Below are 18,544 nucleotides of genomic sequence, written 5' to 3' on the forward strand. Positions count from 1 at the left end.
CCTACATCAAATATCAATATATATCGTTTAGAATATCGAGAAACATTGCTCAAATGTTTACTTATAAGCTAATTTGGCAGTTATTTTGAATGCAAACTTATTAACGAAAATTTGAACTGTTGAAGAGACGTTTGAAGATGCATTGTTCACGTGAGTCAGAGGGTCCCCTCACTCACCTTATCAAACACTGTGTCTGTGACCCATTGAACCAACATTCTCGTCTCTTTTTCTCTTTTCCTTTTTCCTTATGAACATTCCCGGCCACCACTTGAATTCAGATAGGGAGAGATTTATTTTTGTTCACGATCGAGCTATCGCAGCCTACCACTTCAGTTATTGCATTCTGTTCTGTATCTTGGAGATGACTTCTGAAACCACAAGTTTGCTCGCGTCATGCTTTTCTAAGTCTACTACTGTCTAGTTAATTAGCTTGATCATGTCTTCCACTCAGGCGTTAGGTCAGGGCCATTGCTAGAGCCTTTAGCTAAACAACAACTCTGATGGAGACCTATCACGTTCAAGTTGTTGACAATTATCGAAGAAGAGGCACAGTTAATTACTTGAATTCATGAGCTAAGCTACCCTTGTACAGTTGTACTGTTCATTAATGCATATATAAATGAAACTGGTTGCAATCACCTGTTTAGGGTTTCTCTCGAGGACGATAAGAAGTTCACAGCTCTTCTTATTTAGCTATTTTAGCTCTATTATTCTTTTCGTAAATCTTCGCACACCTTCATTCTCTTAACACCTTTCAAACGGAGCTAATAATTATCACTCTCAGGGCTGACCATAAATTTATATATATCTGAGATTTGCAATCAAGTTCGTATCTGGGTCAACTGTCTAACCCTAACTGACTCCATTGATACTCTAATTCGAGTTTAGGCATGACCTTAGCAAGCAAGTTAATTACTAATGTGAAAAACTCCATCTTAATCTTTTGGCTAAATTGGCTTTTCGAAATGTGGGCCAAAATGTTTCATCTAAACCTAGCTTGTAATTTGTACTTTGTTGCTTTGTTGAAAACGTGTTAGGCAAAATGCAAACCCAATCATAAGATGACGCATGCATTCCTCAACAATGAAATTTCGTAATCTCAATTAATTCGTAAAGGGGATACTTTTCTTCAAACTAGAGTAAACCAAATTCTCCAGATCACTTTTGAAGAATAATGCTCCAATGATTTGGGCACCCACCCCCTTTCAATCGACCTCACAGATCTATCTCCCTTCATCATCATCAGCTTATCTTAGATCATTTACAAAATCTTTACATAAAGCTTTAGTGCTCCATATGCTAAAATATGGGTGCTCATTGAACAAACAGAAATGGCCCAACCCCATCATATATTATGTCAATTACTCTGTACTGTCTTTAGCCTTTTATTTTTGATGATCATAACAGTTTGATCGAAATCTAACATGCATGAAGTTTTCAATCATGGAATGGATGCCAATATGACAAAGTTCATTGATATATGGAAAGGGCAGTAATTACTTCTTGTGAAAATAATTTACGTGGATAATTTTGCATGAAAATATTGATTAACCTGGGTAGCTAGCTAGACGATATGTATGACTTTGACTGGAAAAGTGGTGCTGCTGCTCATTGTTTTAACTATAAGCTCGAAAGTTCAAACTTCGATCTGATAAACCTTGTTTGATCCATATCAGCTACTTTTTTGACCCAAAAAGTGCTTTTAGTTTTCAATGAAGCGAAGCTCCATATATATATGTCTAGCTAGATCTTACAGTCAAAGAACATACTGGCAACAGTAGCTCCCTTGTACAGTTACTGTATTTGTTACTGAACTCAGTATTTGAAAACAAAGATTCCAGTTGGGTGGTACTTTCTGTTCGATCTCAAAGTTATATTCCCCTGTAGTTTGAATAGGGTTTGATCTACTGTCAAAAATTTATCGTTAGTACACCAGGATGATGCTTTTAATGCAATAGAGAAACTGGAAAATCAGTACTACTCTTGAATTTAGTCTTCCTTTTATTACCTATTCGGATGCTATTCTTGACATACACGCCTAGACCTTCTACTGTCAAGACTTGTTCCACAGAAAACGTTTTCATGTTAAAACTAGATCTGATCGACAAAGTCAAAAAAAGAAAAACAAAAACTCAAAAATAGTGTTGATACGTTACACTTGCATGTTAATTGGGAGCTTTAGGTTCTTATTATTATCTAGACCTTCTACTGTCAAGCCTTGTTCCACAGAAAACGTTTTCATGTTAAACTAGATCTGATCGACAAAGTCGAAAAAAGAAAATCAAAAACTCAAAAATAGTGTTGATAAGCATGTTAATTGGGAGCTTTAGGTTCTTATTATTCTCTAAATATATGTTATTGATTGGTTTTTACGGTTTAAATTCTTAAGGCACAGTAATCGACTAACATGGTATTAGAACTTTGTTTGTATATTGTCTTTTCATTCTTTGTTTGAATATTGTGTATTCAATGATTTTTTTTTGAGTTCCTTCATATATCAAGATTCTAGTAAAGCTAGATATGTTGTAAGTAGAATCTGATATGCCCTAAGACCTTACACCGCGTAGAAACCCTAAGGCAGCGCTTTGTGTGCAGCCGTCCAACCCTAGAAAACTGAGCGACGTCTGTCGCTCCCCTTCCGATCTCCATACCGCCAACATGTCCAACATCGACGCCGTCACCTCCTCCTTTGCTGCGTCGCTGGCACTTGCTAGCAGGGACGTCATTGATGTTTCCCACACCTCTGGTGGAATCCAACGACGAGCCAAGCAGTCTTTTCTCTTGGCACGTCCTCTGGTCAAGAAGCCGGTCGCCTTGAATGACTTGAAACGCTTTCTCCGGCGAGTATGGGTCCTGGATAAGGACTTTAAGATTCAAGAACGTGCACCAGATCGGTTCGTTCTGGCTTTTGATCTGAGGAAGGATCGCAATAAGGTTCTGAAGGGTGGACCGTGGAGGTTCCAACAAGCCCCAATCGTATTTCAGGAATATGATGGTGTTGCGCCCATGGAAGATATCGCTCTAACCCTTCTCTTCTTCTGGGTTCGCATCAACAACATCCCACCGCTGTTTGAGGAGCCTGACATGATTAGAAACATTGCTTCGGTGGTGGGTAAGTTCCTTGAACTAGATGAAAAGCTTTTTGCGAATCAAGGCAAGGTTCGAGTCCGTGTGGCTCATGATATCTCAAAACCTTTTTTTCTGAACAAAACCCTAAGACTTGCAGCTGGAGTTGAAGCTGAAATTTCTTATTTTTTTGAGAACTTGGTGGGAAAGTGTGACCATTGTAATCTGATTTATCATGAGGGTGATCATTGCCCTTTGCTTGGGCGTCATACTACATCATATACAGGGGACCAGAGAAAGGATATTGTTGGTCCGTCTTTGGGTTTTGTTGCTAACAAGTTTGTTGATGGAACCTTTCGCTTTCAGGGTGTGCAAACACCGACGAATATTTGCAGGTCTCTATTCCAACCCAAGGAAGCAATCAAACCACGCAAGCCAATTATACTGCGTGCAAGAGACCTCAATCTCTCTGAGACTGATGAGGAAGTCCACCAACCTTTAGCACTGGCGGTGCTTGCTGACCCAGTTAACCATGTATCCAATTCTGGGTTGATAACTCTGACTGAGGGCTTGGAGCTTGAGCAGGTGTCACCATCTGATCCGGCAGAGAGCACTCCTAGCCTGAAAACTTCTGACAACACAGGTGTACCTGCAGAGTTGGAGGCAATGACCAAGGAGAATAGGGGTGACAAGCGTCACCTACCTCCCTCTCCTACAAAATCTCCCCAAAAGCTCAAGTTCCTGCTACCGGAGCTGTTCAAACCTCTCCTCCCCGAGGTTCATGCCAAGAAACAAAAGATCCCCATGTTCACCAGTAGGTTCTCTGCTAAGTCCATAGGGATGGTTGAAGCGCCTGGCAATATCCTCGTCCCCAAGGAGCTAGTCTCTGCTCACTCTGATGCCAAAAAGAAACGAGGAAGGCCATTAGGGGCAAAGAATAAGAACCCTCCAAAGTCGAAGAAGATGACTGATGCGCTAGAGACTTGCTTTGCTTATCTTTCTAAACCTCCTAGCCCAACTGTTAAGGGCAAGGAGCACATTTAATTTTGTTTTTCTGCTAAACTTTGCCTAATTGCTATGTACTAGTTTTGTCATAGTTCTTAGGCTCGCTTTTCTTAAATAAGTGAGCACTGGTTGTCTAATGGGTGGTGCTAGCATACCACGTCCTAAACTTGTCCTTGGTATGGCAAGGGAAGGTATGTATCCGTGCCATTCTGGCTTGAGCATGAATGAAATTGATGATTGAGTTCAAAAAAAAAAAAAAAAAAAAGATATGTTGTAAGTACTTCCAACCGTACCATAGTGTTCCATGTTTAAGCACCCATCTCAATCGTTGATATTTTATAGGCAATCTTTCTTTTAATAAAAAAATATACTTAATGTTCTAGAGGTCCATTACTGTTAGTGCAACTGTACGTCGGTGCACTGAAATTCTCTAAACAACATATATATATATATATATATATATATATATATATATATATATATATATATATATATATATCTTATCCAGAGCGGAGCTCCGCTTTGAAATTAATGTGTGAAGTTTCACTTTTCGGTCCCATATCCACATCTCGACCGTTCAGTTTTTAGGTACTAGTGTATAGATCATCTCTGCAAATTTTCAGCCAAATTGATGATCATTAAGGCATTGATAACTGCCTTAATGCTAGTACGGTTCAGGTTGACAGATTTAGTCCGTACATTGGTTTAAGCGAGTTAGAAACCTTAACGATCATCAATTTGGCTGAAAATTTGCAGAGATGATCTATACAGTAGTACCTAAAAACGGAACGGTCGAGATGTGGATATGCGACCGAAAACTCAAACTTCACACATTAATTTAAAAGCGGAGCTCTGCTCTGGATATATATATATATACGGGAAGGTTCTGAAGAGGACGTCCGCAACCCAGAAAAAGTGCGGACGTCCCTCCTCCGGCGTCAGGAAGGCGGCGATCGCTGCGCTGCGGGTGCCGGACGCACCCTCTGGACATCCCAGACAGCCTCGATCAAGCGGCGAAGACGGAGGTGATCGGAAACTCGGCGGTGTGCAACTAGCTCGCCGGAAACCATGGAAGCCCAGAAACCTGCAACCCCGACCTCCTCGATCGTCGATTGCTGCCCAGAAGAGGTATGGGACGCCTCCAGCCTCCATCCGGCCAGCCCCGCGCCGCTGTCGCCGCCTTCCCGACGCCGGAGGAGGGACGTCCACACTTTTTCTGGGTTGCGGACTTCCTCTTCAGAACCTTCCCGTATATATATATATATATATATATAGACACACACACTAGAAATAACGGTGAACAATGGTCAATGAGATCATACTTTCAAAAACATGATCTTCCCCATTCCAAGTTAGATTGCCATTTGAAATAAACCCTTTTAATATCTCTAGAAATAAGAAAAGAATTAAAACCATTTGGGTTTAATCTTTTCTCAAAAGCAGAAATGTCAGAAATTAGTTTGGTCTAGGAAAGTAGAAATTAATTTCACTTGCAGCTTTTTTATAAATTTGGCCTATAGTGGTAGTCAGATCATTTTTGTCTCTACTAACTAATTGAACTCAGGAAGTCAAGAAATCAAATGAGTTCAATTGTCCCAAACCAGTCTCATTAATGAAAGAAGAATATTAATTGAAAGCAACTGATCATCTCAGTAATAAGTGTGGCAAAAGATGATAGTCATGACACAAAACCAGGCAAAAGAAGTCACTAATTTTGTGAAAGAGAATTCACTCTTTCATGAATGCGGACTTTTTGACGTTCTATAAGGTATTTTATAGTGTTATGAATATTTCAGCAACTTAATTCAATAATTCTGTATGTATGTCTCGCAAAATTATAAATAGTATTTTTAACTCTTATTTCTGAAATTTTAATACTTCGAAGATCTATGAAATTTTCGATATTTTACACCAACAATTTAAGAATGTGAACACTTCAGTTGTTTCCATTACAGCAGTCCTATTATTAGTGGTTGCCGCCAAGGTCTAATCTTTGAACTTTACTTTACTTGATAAAGCATGAAGCTTATCAAGTGATTAATTAAGTGGGTTGTTGGAGATAATAAGATGGGGATTAAGCAAAAAGGTAGAAATTGAAGTTTGCAGAAAAAAAAACTGGGATACTGAGAGAGAGAACGGAAAGGAGGAGCAATAATGGTAGTGAGAATTAGCAGACAGAGAGTTGCTTTTTGGGTACTTGGGGAATAAAATGCAATGCTGTCTCTCTAGCTACGAGGATTTGGATTGGCGTGAGAAAGAGAAAAAGAGAAAACAAACAATAAGCCAAATATCAATTTGTACACATCTGTCATGCTCTGAATTCATATTCATGTATAAAAAAACAACACCCAGAAAATTTATGATAAACATGAGAATGGAAAATTTCAAAAACAAAAACAAAATGTGGAGGAGTGTTGCAGTGAGTTGCTTTTGTTTCTTTTCCATACTTTTTCCCCCTTCAGTTTTTTGTGTTTTTTTGAATTTCTGCTGGCTTTGTCTGTCCATTCAAAGGCTGGTAAAAATAAAGAAGGAAGTTCAAGCTAGCTAGCTAGCTTAGCCTTCTCTTTCTCTTTTCTTTTTCATCTGAAAAATTTCAGTGGAGTGGGACCCTTCCCATTTGCATCAAAATGACAAAGCTAGTTACTGCAAACCAGAAAGGACTTACTACTGGAGTTACCAGTTTTACCGATTAGAGGGTGTAAATCCTAAAAAGTTTTCTTCTTGTGTTTGTAATCCCACTCATAATTCTTTTGCAGCTTTTGATGATCATGGTAATGCATTGCATATTTGATTGATAATATTTTTTGCAAGTTCCAACAGAGATATGTGAAAATTAATGCTTCAAAAAGTTACTATCTTTATTTGTACTAATTGCCTCCAAAACAAAAATCTTTGCTCCTCTGCTAGTGAAGTAGTGTGTGACACAACAAATGGGTGATGATCATAAAAAGATGGGTTCAGTCTAAACTGTAACCCCAAAGCAGAAGAAAGAGAAAAGCAAAAAGCAAAATCACAGAAAAGAAATTAAATTAAAAAAAAAACCCAATATCAGGAAGTATAAAGAAGCTAGTCTAGTCTCATCTCTAGCCTGGTTTTCTCAACTCAAACTCAAACTCAAACTCAAAGCCAAGCTCTTCTTCTTCTTCCATTTTCCCTCTATCTTAAGCTTAGTGTTCTCTCTCTTCTTCTTGTTCTTCTTCTTCTCCTCTCTGGTTAGAGAGATAACCATATTGGGTTGGGGGTGAGGTTAAGGAAAATATAAGAGAGGGGGTAAAGAAAAAGACTTGATCTTTGTGTTGTGTGAAGAGATAGAGCTGTTGAGAAACAAAAGGGGAGGGCTTGGGGGGTGGGTTTTGATCGAGTGATGCGCTCAGGAGGTTGTGCGGTGCAGCAGACCCTCACAGCGGAGGCTGCTTCGGTTCTGAAGCACTCTCTCAGCTTAGCCAGGCGGAGAGGCCATGCTCAGGTCACTCCTCTCCACGTGGCCGCCACTCTCCTCGCCTCAAGAACCAGTCTCTTGAGGCGGGCCTGTCTCAAAGCTGCCGCAGCAGCCAACCACAACCCGCCACATCACCACCCTCTCCAATGCAGGGCCCTGGAGCTCTGCTTCAATGTGGCGCTTAACAGGCTCCCCACTACACCTCCCTCCGGAGGTGGCGGCGCCCCCAGTCCTCTGCTGGTCAACCACGGTCAGCACCACCAGCAGCAACAGCCTTCTCTCTCCAATGCTCTCATTGCAGCTCTCAAAAGGGCCCAAGCCCACCAGAGAAGGGGGTGCATAGAGCAGCAGAATCAGCAGCAGCCACTTTTGACGATCAAGGTTGAGCTTGAGCAGCTGATCATCTCCATCTTGGATGACCCAAGTGTTAGCCGGGTTATGAGGGAAGCCGGGTTCTCGAGTACTTCTGTCAAGAACAACTTAGAGGACACCTCCTCTGTTTCCTCTGTTTTCCAGTGTTATAATAGCACTGGTGGGGTTTTCTCTTCTCCTTGTTCACCTACTGCTCCTGAAAACTTAACCCATCATCATATCAGTCCATCTGGAAATTTCTGGCAAACCCATTTCTTGACTTACACTTCTGAGCAAAACCCACTTCTCTTTTCCTCGCCACCAAAGAAATTACTTCTTCCATTCAATGTCAGCTCCATTAATACTCCTACAGAGTCTGTCTCTTATTCCAAGGAAGATGTTAAGTTGGTGTTTGAGGTTTTGGTGAGGAAGAACAGTAAGAAAAGGAACACTGTGATTGTGGGTGATTCTGTGTCCATTACTGAAGGCCTTGTTGCTGAGGTCATGGGGAGGTTAGAGAGAGGGTCAGAGGTTCCTGAGGAACTGAAATCAACCCATTTCATCAAATTTCAGTTTCCACATGTTTCTTTGAGGTACATGAAAAGAGAAGATGTGGAATCAAATATCACAGAGCTCAAAAGGAAATTGGATCACTCTGGAGGAGGTGGTGCTATTATTTACATTGGAGACTTGAAATGGACAATTGGTGATGAGAGAGAAGGAGGATTAGTCTCTGGTGGGTATAGCCCAGTTGAGCATTTAGTTTCAGAAATTTCAAGGTTGGTTTCAGATTATGAAAGCAGCTCATTCTCAAGCACAAAGCCAAAGGTGTGGCTAATGGCCACTGCTAGTTATCAAACATACATGAGATGCCAAATGAGGCAACCTTCTCTTGAGATTCAATGGGGTCTTCAAGCTGTTTCTGTACCATCAGGAGGTCTTGGTTTGAGTCTCCATGCTTCCAGGTATATTTTATATTATATTGTTCATGTCTCTAACTTATATCATGTATGATTTGTCAAAAAAAAAAAAAAAAAAAACTTATATCATGTATGTATGTATGAATGTTATGTAGAAAGATCCTCCATTGCTAGAAGCTTTGATAGTTTAATTAAATTGCTTTGTATTTTTCTGCTACTGAGTCTAAATTACACAGACTTCAACAGCCTATACATGGTCTGCAATCTGCATGAAAGCAGAAACCACTGAGGCAAAAGGGAGACAGATGTACAAAACCACAGTAGCTTTGTTTTCTCTTTTGTTTTGTCAGCATATACAAGCCTCTGATCAAAATTACAGATTTCACAGATGGAAACATAAAATAAGTTTACAAGATCCTTTTTTTCCTTGTTCACCAATTCACACCTTTTAAGAATTAAATTTCCTTGTTCATTAGTACTTCACCTTTTATATATAACTTTTTTCTTTCACAAATATTACAAGTCCTTCCTTGTTTTTTTGGTTGTCTTGGTTTCAAAGGATTTGGACTGTACTGTACAAATCACAGAAGGCTATTAAGAGGCTTATAATTAGTGAAAAGCTAGATAAATGAATTTGTCCTATTGTCAAGGGAACAAAAGGGCAAACATAGTCGTAACATTAAAGTACTATTGATGGAAAAACATCTGAGATCATGGCATTTGTGTCTAATAGTTGTTTTTGTAATTTCTATTAGCCAAGAGGAAATTAGGGGAAAAAATGTTACATTTGCTAGCTGCCTCATCTTAAATATTTATTCTTTATTTAATATTGATACATGAAGCTAATTTGTTACATGTTGCACTCATGTTTTACAGTGTCCATGATTCGAGAGTAATCTTTTCTCAAAACCCATCTGAAGTGCTTGAAACAAAGCCATTCAGTAGCATCAAGGATCATGAACAAGATCATGGTAAGCTCCCCTGCTGTGAAGAATGCACTTCAAATTATGAGAAAGAAGCTCAGTTGCTCAAATCTGGCCAGCAGAAATTGCCTGCCTGGCTTCAACCACATGGCACCCAAGCCTGTCAAAAGGTAACCAATGTTTGTCTCTTAACTTTTGACTTATGGATCACTACTTTAGGCAGACAATAATTTAGAACCGCTAAATTTGTTTAGCAAACTTATATGTCAATGTATCTTGTTTATTAAATTAAATGACGTTCCGAATAGACCTAGTTTTTGTTAAATGAAACACTATCACATCATTTCCTTAGTAAATTTAGTTCAGATATATGACATATTGTTTGTTTTCTTGCAGGATGAAGTGGTTGAATTGAGGAGAAAGTGGAACAGGTTATGCTACAGTCTGCACCAAGGAAGGCATAATCAGAATCATTCAAGCCCCGCTTTGTACAACCATCAAAACTCAATTGGGAAGAACCACTCTTATAGTGCTTCATCGTACCCTTGGTTGTCAACCAGGAATGGCATCTTCCCAGATCTGAATTCGATCTCTTTTGCTGATCATCCAGCTTCAGACCCTGCAACCCATGGCTCTAATCTGGTGCCTCGGTTCAGGAGACAACAATCATGTAGTACAATCGAATTCAATTTCGATAATGGGGTTCAAAAGCATGAAGTAGTAGTGGAACCAACCTTGGATTCTTTGAAACTCAGTGAAGATAAGGAAGTGAAGATCACACTTGCTCTCGGCAACTCTGTGTTTTCTGATTCAGAAAAATCGATGGTGCAGAGAGCTGACATGTGTAAGCTTTTGAAAGAGAATGTGCCTTGGCAATCTGAATCCATTCCCTCAATAGTAGAAGCCATAATCGGCTCCAAACCATGTTCGGAAACTTGGTTTCTGATTGATGGGAATGACTCGATTGGAAAGAGAAGGTTGGCTCAAGCAATAGCAGAGTTGGTTCTGGGATCTGCTAATTCACTCTTACATATCAACATGAACAAAAGAGAAGATGAGATGTACCCAAGAGTGGAAAAACTAAAAAAAGCCTTGAAATCCAGTGACAAACTTGTTGTGTTGGTAGAAGATGTTGATTTGGCTGATACCCAGTTCTTAAAATTCCTAGCTGATCGAAAATGTGGAGAAGTGAGTAGAAGAGATGGGAATCGTGGCCAAGCAATATTCATTTTGACCAAGGGTGAGTCCACAAGAAATGAGTACCCAGGTTCTATAATCCAAATGAAGTTGAAAGTTGATGAAAAAAGTACTAGTCCTAGTTTTGGGATCGCCAGCTTCGAACACAAGCGAAAAGCTGAGTGGGAGCTTGAAAACAAGACCAAATCTACAAGATTTGAAGAAAAGGAGGATTCAAGTGTGGTTGTTGCCTTTGAGAATGTGAATAGCAAGAAGGACTTCTCAAGGCAATCAAGCTTCAACAGTAACCTTGATCTAAACCTCAAAGCCGGTGAGGACAATGAAATCGAAGACAATGCAGGGGAGGTTAGCCCTATTTCAAGTGATTTGACCCGCGACTCTGCCACGGATGTCCAAACCCCACTTGGGTTCCTCGAATCAGTCGAGAACCTCTTCGTTTTCAATCGAAGCCCAGCTAGAGATCGGGAGGCCACCGAGCTTTTCTTGTCCAAGATTGAAGGGTGCTTTGAGGGTGTATATGGGAAACAAAATGGGGTTAGTTTTAGTGTGGATAAGAGGGTGTTAGAAGAGATATCTGTTGGGTCTGGTTCTTTTCCCAATAGCTTGTTTGAGAAATGGCTAAAAGGTATTTTTCAAACAAGCCTAAAATTGGTTAAATTTGGCGGGAAAGAGGGTATACTTGTAAGCCTATGTTTGGGGGGTACAGAAGAAGGCATTTTGGAGGGTTTCTTGGGCTCTTGTCTTCCCAAGAAAATCCAAATTTCTTGAGTGAGTGAGTAAGCGACATGACTCCATCTCAAGGCTGTGTTAACTTGGAAGCTAAGGTTCTGGTTTGGGTATACTTGCAAGGTTCTGGTTTGGGTATACTTCGCAATGTTCTGGTTTGGGTATACTTGTAGTAAGGCTATGTTTGGGTAACTACTGCTAATTTTCTAAATAGGATGTGTATTTCCTTTTTAACAATGTTATTCTCTCTATTCTGTCTTTTTCCAATGCAAATTAATCTGTTCTTCCCCCCTTCATTGTCTTTTTCCTCAAATTATGGGGAAGAAGCTTCAAAACTCTAGCAATACCCAAAACTGAGTAGAAGACATATTGCTGGCCAGGGCAAACACAAACCAGACAACACAGAAAAATGAAACATGAATGCTTATAGTCAACAACCTGCCTACATTTTCATCCAAAATATAAAAAAAGCTGCCTACATTCATATCAGAAAAAAAAAAAAAAAAAAGATTCATAAATACTCGGTTATTTGAGACATACCCATTGTATGATTGAGCTATTACATGAGAAGCAGACATCAATTTCTGAATTAATTATCTTTCTTAAGACAAGATGAAGAAGTTCGCACGCTAACTTGTTTTGCTTACTTAATTGTCTTTACCTTAATTTCTTAGAAAAGATTCTTCAAACTCTTTGTCTTAACATCTTTGTGCATGTGTAACTCTCTCAACACCTCTTTCTCTTGCATAACTCACTTTCAGGCATTTTATCGTGCATCTTCCCTTGATATTTTTGGAAAAAATAGCATAAACACATAGAACATTTAAACAATTCGATGGCTACCTTGCTTCATTCTTTGGTCGAACATTTCTTTTCTTTTATTCTCCAATTTTAATCATGAACACTCTTTTTGTATGTTTTTGTTTCTATATTCCAACAGCCATACAGATTGAACTGGTCCCAACCCGTACAATCAAATTGAACCCATAATCCCAACGTACTCTTTCAACCTAAGCATGCTTATTCACCACCACTATACCACAAGAACCCTTTTTAGGCTTTTGAGGGACTTTTATTCATTCAATTCATATTTTGCATATCTTTCTTTAACATATGTAATATCTCTATGCATCTAGCAATTTAGGCTATCTAAATCCGCAGTTCCACACCATCCTCTTAAAAGAGATTTGATTCCTCAGTGATTATAAAACACCTTAATCAATGGGACATTAAGCTTTTCTTCAGTTTCTAAATATTATCAAGCTTATTGTGCAGTACAACCGTTCATCTTTGTTCATGATTGCATCGTTATTCCAAATTAGTGTATAATAATCCTCATGACATATCAACTAAGTATAAAGAACTTGTTGGGGAAAAGGAAGGAAAAAGAATGCCCATGTCTTTCAAGGCAATGATTACTTTTTGAGACATGTAAAACCCCAACTGATTAGAAATATATATGTTCTAGTTTTAAGTGTTTATATTATTCAAAATTTATCAAAGTGGAACGTACGTTTTAGCATAGGGAGCTGAGTTCCACTTCCAGTCTTCCACTCACCAGTCACCACCAACTTTTCTGAGTGATCCTTTGCTAAATAAGACCTTTTGCTAAACAATGGTATTTTTATTGTTCTTATTTTTATAAACGAGAAAGATGGTCTGTAATAGTCCGGTTTTAAATAGCATAGAGAATATATGCGATATTAGTTTCGCGATATCCTACAATCTAAACACCTTATATTAGAAACCCTAACGCTGCCTACTGCCGCGCTCCAAAACTAAAACCCTAGTGTCGCTTGCTATGGCGTCCTCCTCCTCCTCCTTCGGCAAAAAGACCTCCATTGAAGATGTTACGGCCACGTTTGCTGCTTCTCTTGCCCTTGTTGGGGAGATGTTGTTGATATCTCCCACATGGCGAATGGAACCACCAAGGGAGGGTCTCAGGCATTCTTACTGGCTCGTCCATTGACGAGGAAGGCATGCAGTAGCATGGATCTGCAGCGTCACTTTCGACGCATATGGGTGCTAGATGGATCGTTCAAGGTACAAGATCGGCCTCCAAACCGGTATGTCTTCTCTTTTGATCGTAGTAAGGATCGAAACAAGGTACTCAGAGGGGGGCCTTGGTATTTCAACAAGGCTCCGGTGGTCATACAAGCCTATGATGGTTTTATTGCTCCTCAATCTGTACCACTTGAAACCCTATACTTTTGGGTGAGAATCAACAATATTCCACCGGTGCTGGAAGAGTTGCAGATGATCATGAATGTCACCTCCATTGCGGGGACGTATCAGGAGATTGACCAAAAGCTTTTTGACACTTCTGGCAAGATTAGGGTTCATGTTACACTTGAAATCTCCAAACCCTTCTTCCAGAAGAAAAAAAACCCTAAAGCTTGCTCTTGGAGTTGTGGCTGAGATTTATTTTTTCTTTGAAAACTTGATTGGTAAATGAAAAAGATGCAATCTGATATACCATGACAAGGGAGTTTGTCAGGTGGCTTTACCGAGCAAGTCTGCTGGGAGAAGGAGCAATTGCGCCTCCCATTGCCGAAGCCTTTCTTGGGCTTTGCTGATAGTAGGTTTGTCAATGGAGCATTTAAATTTCAGGGTATACAAACCCCAATACTACCTCCGGTAGCACGTAATCTGTTTGGATCCTTTGATGGCAATAAGCCTCGAAAGCCAATTGTTATTCTGCAAACAGGTTTGGAGACTCGAACTGCAGAGGCTTGTACTGAAGGCACTAGCAAGGATTCTTTAGCGCTAGTTCCTTTTGAGGGGATGCCGGCAACCTTGAAGCGAAGCAGGCCAGCTTCTCCTTTCTCTTCCCCAAAGAAACTCAAGTTTTTGCTTGGTGAAGCATCAGAGAGCAAATCTGAGCTCCCCAAGAAGCTGAAAGTCCCGGAGTTCCATACTAGATTCTCTGCTAAATCTCTTGGCTTAGTTGAAGCTCCAGGAGGCATTCTGATTTCTAAGGAAAGTTCAACCCCAAAAGCGGACACACAGCCAACCAAGAAGAGGAAGGGACGGCCGTTGGGATCCAAGAACAAGAATCCCTCCAAAACAAAGAAGGTGACTGCTGAAGATGTGCTAAGTGTTATTTGTCCTAGAAACCTCTGAGCCCTACTGTTAAGGGCAAGGAGAAAATTTAGTTTATTTCATTTAAACTTGCCTATTTACTTGTCATTGTTACATAATTTATAGGCTTTTTTGAATAAGTGAGCATGGGTACCATCAAATGATAGGATCTAATCTATGTATCGATGTGGTATACCACAAACTCTTTATCTACCCAGAGATGGTAGAGGGAGGATATGTAATGGTCATTTCTGGCCCGAGTTATTAATATATCGACATGATATTCTTCAAAAAAAAAAACACCTTATATTAGATGCCTACTAATTTCAGAAAAGAAGCTCATAAACTCTTCGTCCGTCTGTCAGTCCAAATAGTGTTACTAATATCTAGCTAGTTACTAATACTTGTGTATGTTTAGCTTCACACAATAGCAAAAGCTACAAAATACTTGATAGAGAGAAAATTAGAAAAAAAAAAACCCAAAAAATGAAGCTCCTATTAAGAAAAACCCATTCCTATATTATCTTTTAATCTACACCCATTCACATAATTAAACCTTCCTTATAGGTTTTATTATGATTTTTCATGTTTTTTTAGTTTGACTAGTTTACCCTTCTGATTGAATAGGTAAAATATTCCTCAAATATAGCTGTTGACTTTTTAGTAAAATATTCATTTCACCTCATTTACCGGAAATGAAATAGAATAATCCAACACCCTTGTCATTAATTTTCACTTGCTAATTTTGGTATTTCTAGATGAACCATAGGCCTAACTGTATAATTATTCCTATCGTACGTATAGGTGTTAAATATCATGTGAGTTTTAACATAAGCAAATGATTTAGGTACCTATCATTTAGGAGTTCACAATTTGTACCTATCAATCAGGGAATAACTTAGGTAGAATGAACCATAGGTAAAATTGTATAATTTTGTCTATCATTCAGATGTTAAACATCATGTGGGTTTTAACATAAGCAAATAATGTAGGTACCTATCATTCAGGGAGTTCACAATTTGTACCTAAATCATTCAAAGAATGACTTAGGCACCTATAATTCCAGCTTTTGAATGTGGGGATTACATAACCTCCAACTCAGGTATTGATTTAGATTAGGCTTTTGAATGTGGAGATTACATAATCTCCAACCCAGGTATTGATTTCAATTGCTGGAACAAGAGTTGATTAATTCTGGGCGATGTCTTTGAGCAACCGTTTCAAGACTTGCATCTGCAAAAAGTTTGGGGATGATGGCAGCTTTAGTAATTCTTAACAACAATGTGTTTTAATATTTATCATATTTAATAGATTTTTTTTATAGATAAACCTAATTAATAGGTTTGGGTGTATATTAAAACAATATTATAGATGGGTTTAATCTAAAAGGTGTGTGTGAATTTGGGTGTAGAATCAAATTCCCCAAATTTATATATGAGAAATTAGACGTTATCTAACAAAATATTTGTACAAAAAAAAAAAAAAAACCTCCCACAAAAAATTAAAATATAAAGGGATGTACTTTTGGTCAAGAATAATTCGTCGGGCAGCCTTCTGGGAAAAAAAAGAAGAAGAAAAAAGAGAGATACTTCCCGTAAAAAATAATTCGTCAAACGTCCGCACCTGATGCAAAAGTGTGGACGGAGCTCAGGGAGGCTCACAGCAGTGCGGATGGCTGCTCTGGTTCTGTTCTCGGAGACCGAGGACATCCCGGACAGCGTCACCATCAAGGTGAAGGCCAATGTGATCTAAGTCGAAGGTTCGCGTTGGAAGTTCAACAGAAACTCCAAGCACCTCAATCTCGACTTCAACTCGTCACTGACGAGGCCACCGGCAAGAAGAAATCTGAAGATGGAGGTCTCGTTCAGCGTTCGACATCGGCAAGATCAATGCCGCCATCCGCACCGCGCTGAGCCGTTTTGAGCAGCGTACGCACTTTTATATCTTTGCAGACGTCTACCTCTGATCCGACCTGTATATATAATGAATTTGATTTTTTGTTATTGGGTTTTTGATTTGTTGCTCTTAATTCTCAATCGCAGATAAAAACTTTTAACCATAATATTGCTCTGCATCTTTATTTTAGTTTTATTTAATAATTTCTTTTTATATGTGTTAGTTAAAATTTCAATGTACTGAAAGGTTTTGACCTTTGAGAGCTATAAATTGATTTCATCTTGAGCTCTCGAATTCTCAAAGCCACACCAACTTGTACTCATATCTATTCTATTTTTGAACGTAATATTTTTCTTTTCATTTTCTTTATTCATGACTCCATTAATATAGATCTTAAATTCATACTCTTGTTGAAGAATGTTGACTATTGGTGTGCCTGTCAAACTAGGATTAGTTCTATAGTTGTAATAGGAGAGAATTCCCAATTCAAGTTATAATAGGAATCCTTGTACTCCAAGAAATTGTACTTTGTAATCCCTATGTATAGGGCTCCTATTATCAATGAACATACACAACAATTCTCTCATCAATCTCTCTTGCATTCCAATTTCCTTAAACATGTTATCAGCACAAGCCCTAGCCCTAAAAACCAAAACTCAAAGAACTGAAAAATTCCCCACCGGTTAGCCTCGCCATTAGCCTCGCCGTTAGCCTCGCCGTTAGCCTCACTATTGCAAGCTCCTAGCCCACACTAGCCTCGCTCGCTGCTGCTGCATGCGAGCCCCTACGCCCGCCTGCCCCTGCAGCCCCCGCGTCGCGTCTCACCGCTAACCTCACCCGATTAGCCTTGTTGTCCCTGCAGCATCACCGCACCGCCCCAGCGCCCACCTCCGCACGCCCCACGCCTGCACCTCGCCTACCCCACACCTGGAGGCACACCTGCACCTGTACGATCCCTGGCACACGCTGCACTGCTAGCCTTGCTCCTCTACCCGGTTAGCCTCTCCACAACTAACCTCGCTTCAAGCTTCCAAGTTTTCAAGGTTTCAAGCTCCGAATCAACAATTAAGTATTTACCATTACAGTTCCTACTTTCTTGTTCTTCAATTTCTTTTCTTTTCTTCGGGGACTTGCAACCTCCCTTCTTCTACATCCCACCTTTCTGTAACGTGGGTTTGATTCTCTAAAAGAGGAATCGTGGGGATTCACGCTATATATGAACTAAGAGCGTTTGTAATCTTCGGACTAAGAGCATCCGTAAGCATCGATTTATCACCATATAAACATCATTGTTTCGGTCTAATTCAAATATTCTTGGAAATCAATTTCTTGGTAGCATAGGTCGGAAACTTATTATTATTAGTTGTCGTGGAAGCTTTGACTCCGAAACTAATCTATTTTCGCCTTATTCTTTTTCAGGATGTCGAAACCGAAGCTCGACTTTCCTATGCTTGATTCAACTAGCTCGGAATACCACAGTTGGGTCACTGATGTTGAGAACCATATCACTTCGAAAGGGATCCTACCCGTAATTTAGGCACCAAACCCAGACCTCATATTTGAGCCGACGCCTACAAAGAATGCCACTGCACTCATCTTTATGCGAAACCACATGGATAAATCACTCTGAATGGAGTACATGTCAATCAAGGACTCGAGAGAATTATGGGTGGCGGTACAAGAGCGCTTTGGCAACATTCAAGATTCCCTCCTCCTTGACTTGAAGGTTCAATGGAACAATCTACGCGTCACCAACTTCAAGTCCATCTCTGAATATAATTCAGAAGCTCTACGCCTCAAATCCATGTTGGGGTTCTGTGGACAAGTCATCACAGATCAAGAGCTAATTGAGAAAACTCTCTCCACCTACCCCGTCTAAGCACTCTTGGTATCAAAGCAATACAGAGGTGAGTACAATGCTGGATGGATCACAAGGTTTC

General features: G+C 39.7%; 1 protein-coding gene across 1 annotated transcript; it reads left to right on the forward strand.

The window, feature by feature from the left end:
* Positions 1-7,157: 7,157 nt before the first annotated feature.
* Positions 7,158-11,877, forward strand: LOC133710797 (protein SMAX1-LIKE 4-like). The gene is made up of 3 exons (XM_062136926.1): positions 7,158-8,826; positions 9,658-9,874; positions 10,101-11,877. Exons 1-3 carry the CDS (start codon positions 7,436-7,438, stop codon positions 11,667-11,669), a joined length of 3,177 nt encoding a protein of 1,058 aa, XP_061992910.1. The 5' UTR covers positions 7,158-7,435; the 3' UTR covers positions 11,670-11,877.
* Positions 11,878-18,544: the final 6,667 nt, after the last annotated feature.

This window comes from Rosa rugosa, chromosome 5, assembly GCF_958449725.1.
Source record: "Rosa rugosa chromosome 5, drRosRugo1.1, whole genome shotgun sequence".
NCBI classification, from domain to species: Eukaryota; Viridiplantae; Streptophyta; class Magnoliopsida; order Rosales; family Rosaceae; genus Rosa; species Rosa rugosa.

What these genes read in the sequence shown, in the direction of transcription:
- LOC133710797 (XM_062136926.1), top strand. Translation starts at nt 7,436, where the DNA reads ATGCGCTCAGGAGGTTGTGCGGTGCAGCAGACCCTCACAGCGGAGGCT. An exon ending in TTGAGTCTCCATGCTTCCAG is followed by an intron (nt 8,827 to 9,657) that starts GTATATTTTATA and finishes CATGTTTTACAG; the next exon opens with TGTCCATGATTCGAGAGTAA. An exon ending in GCACCCAAGCCTGTCAAAAG is followed by an intron (nt 9,875 to 10,100) that starts GTAACCAATGTT and finishes GTTTTCTTGCAG; the next exon opens with GATGAAGTGGTTGAATTGAG.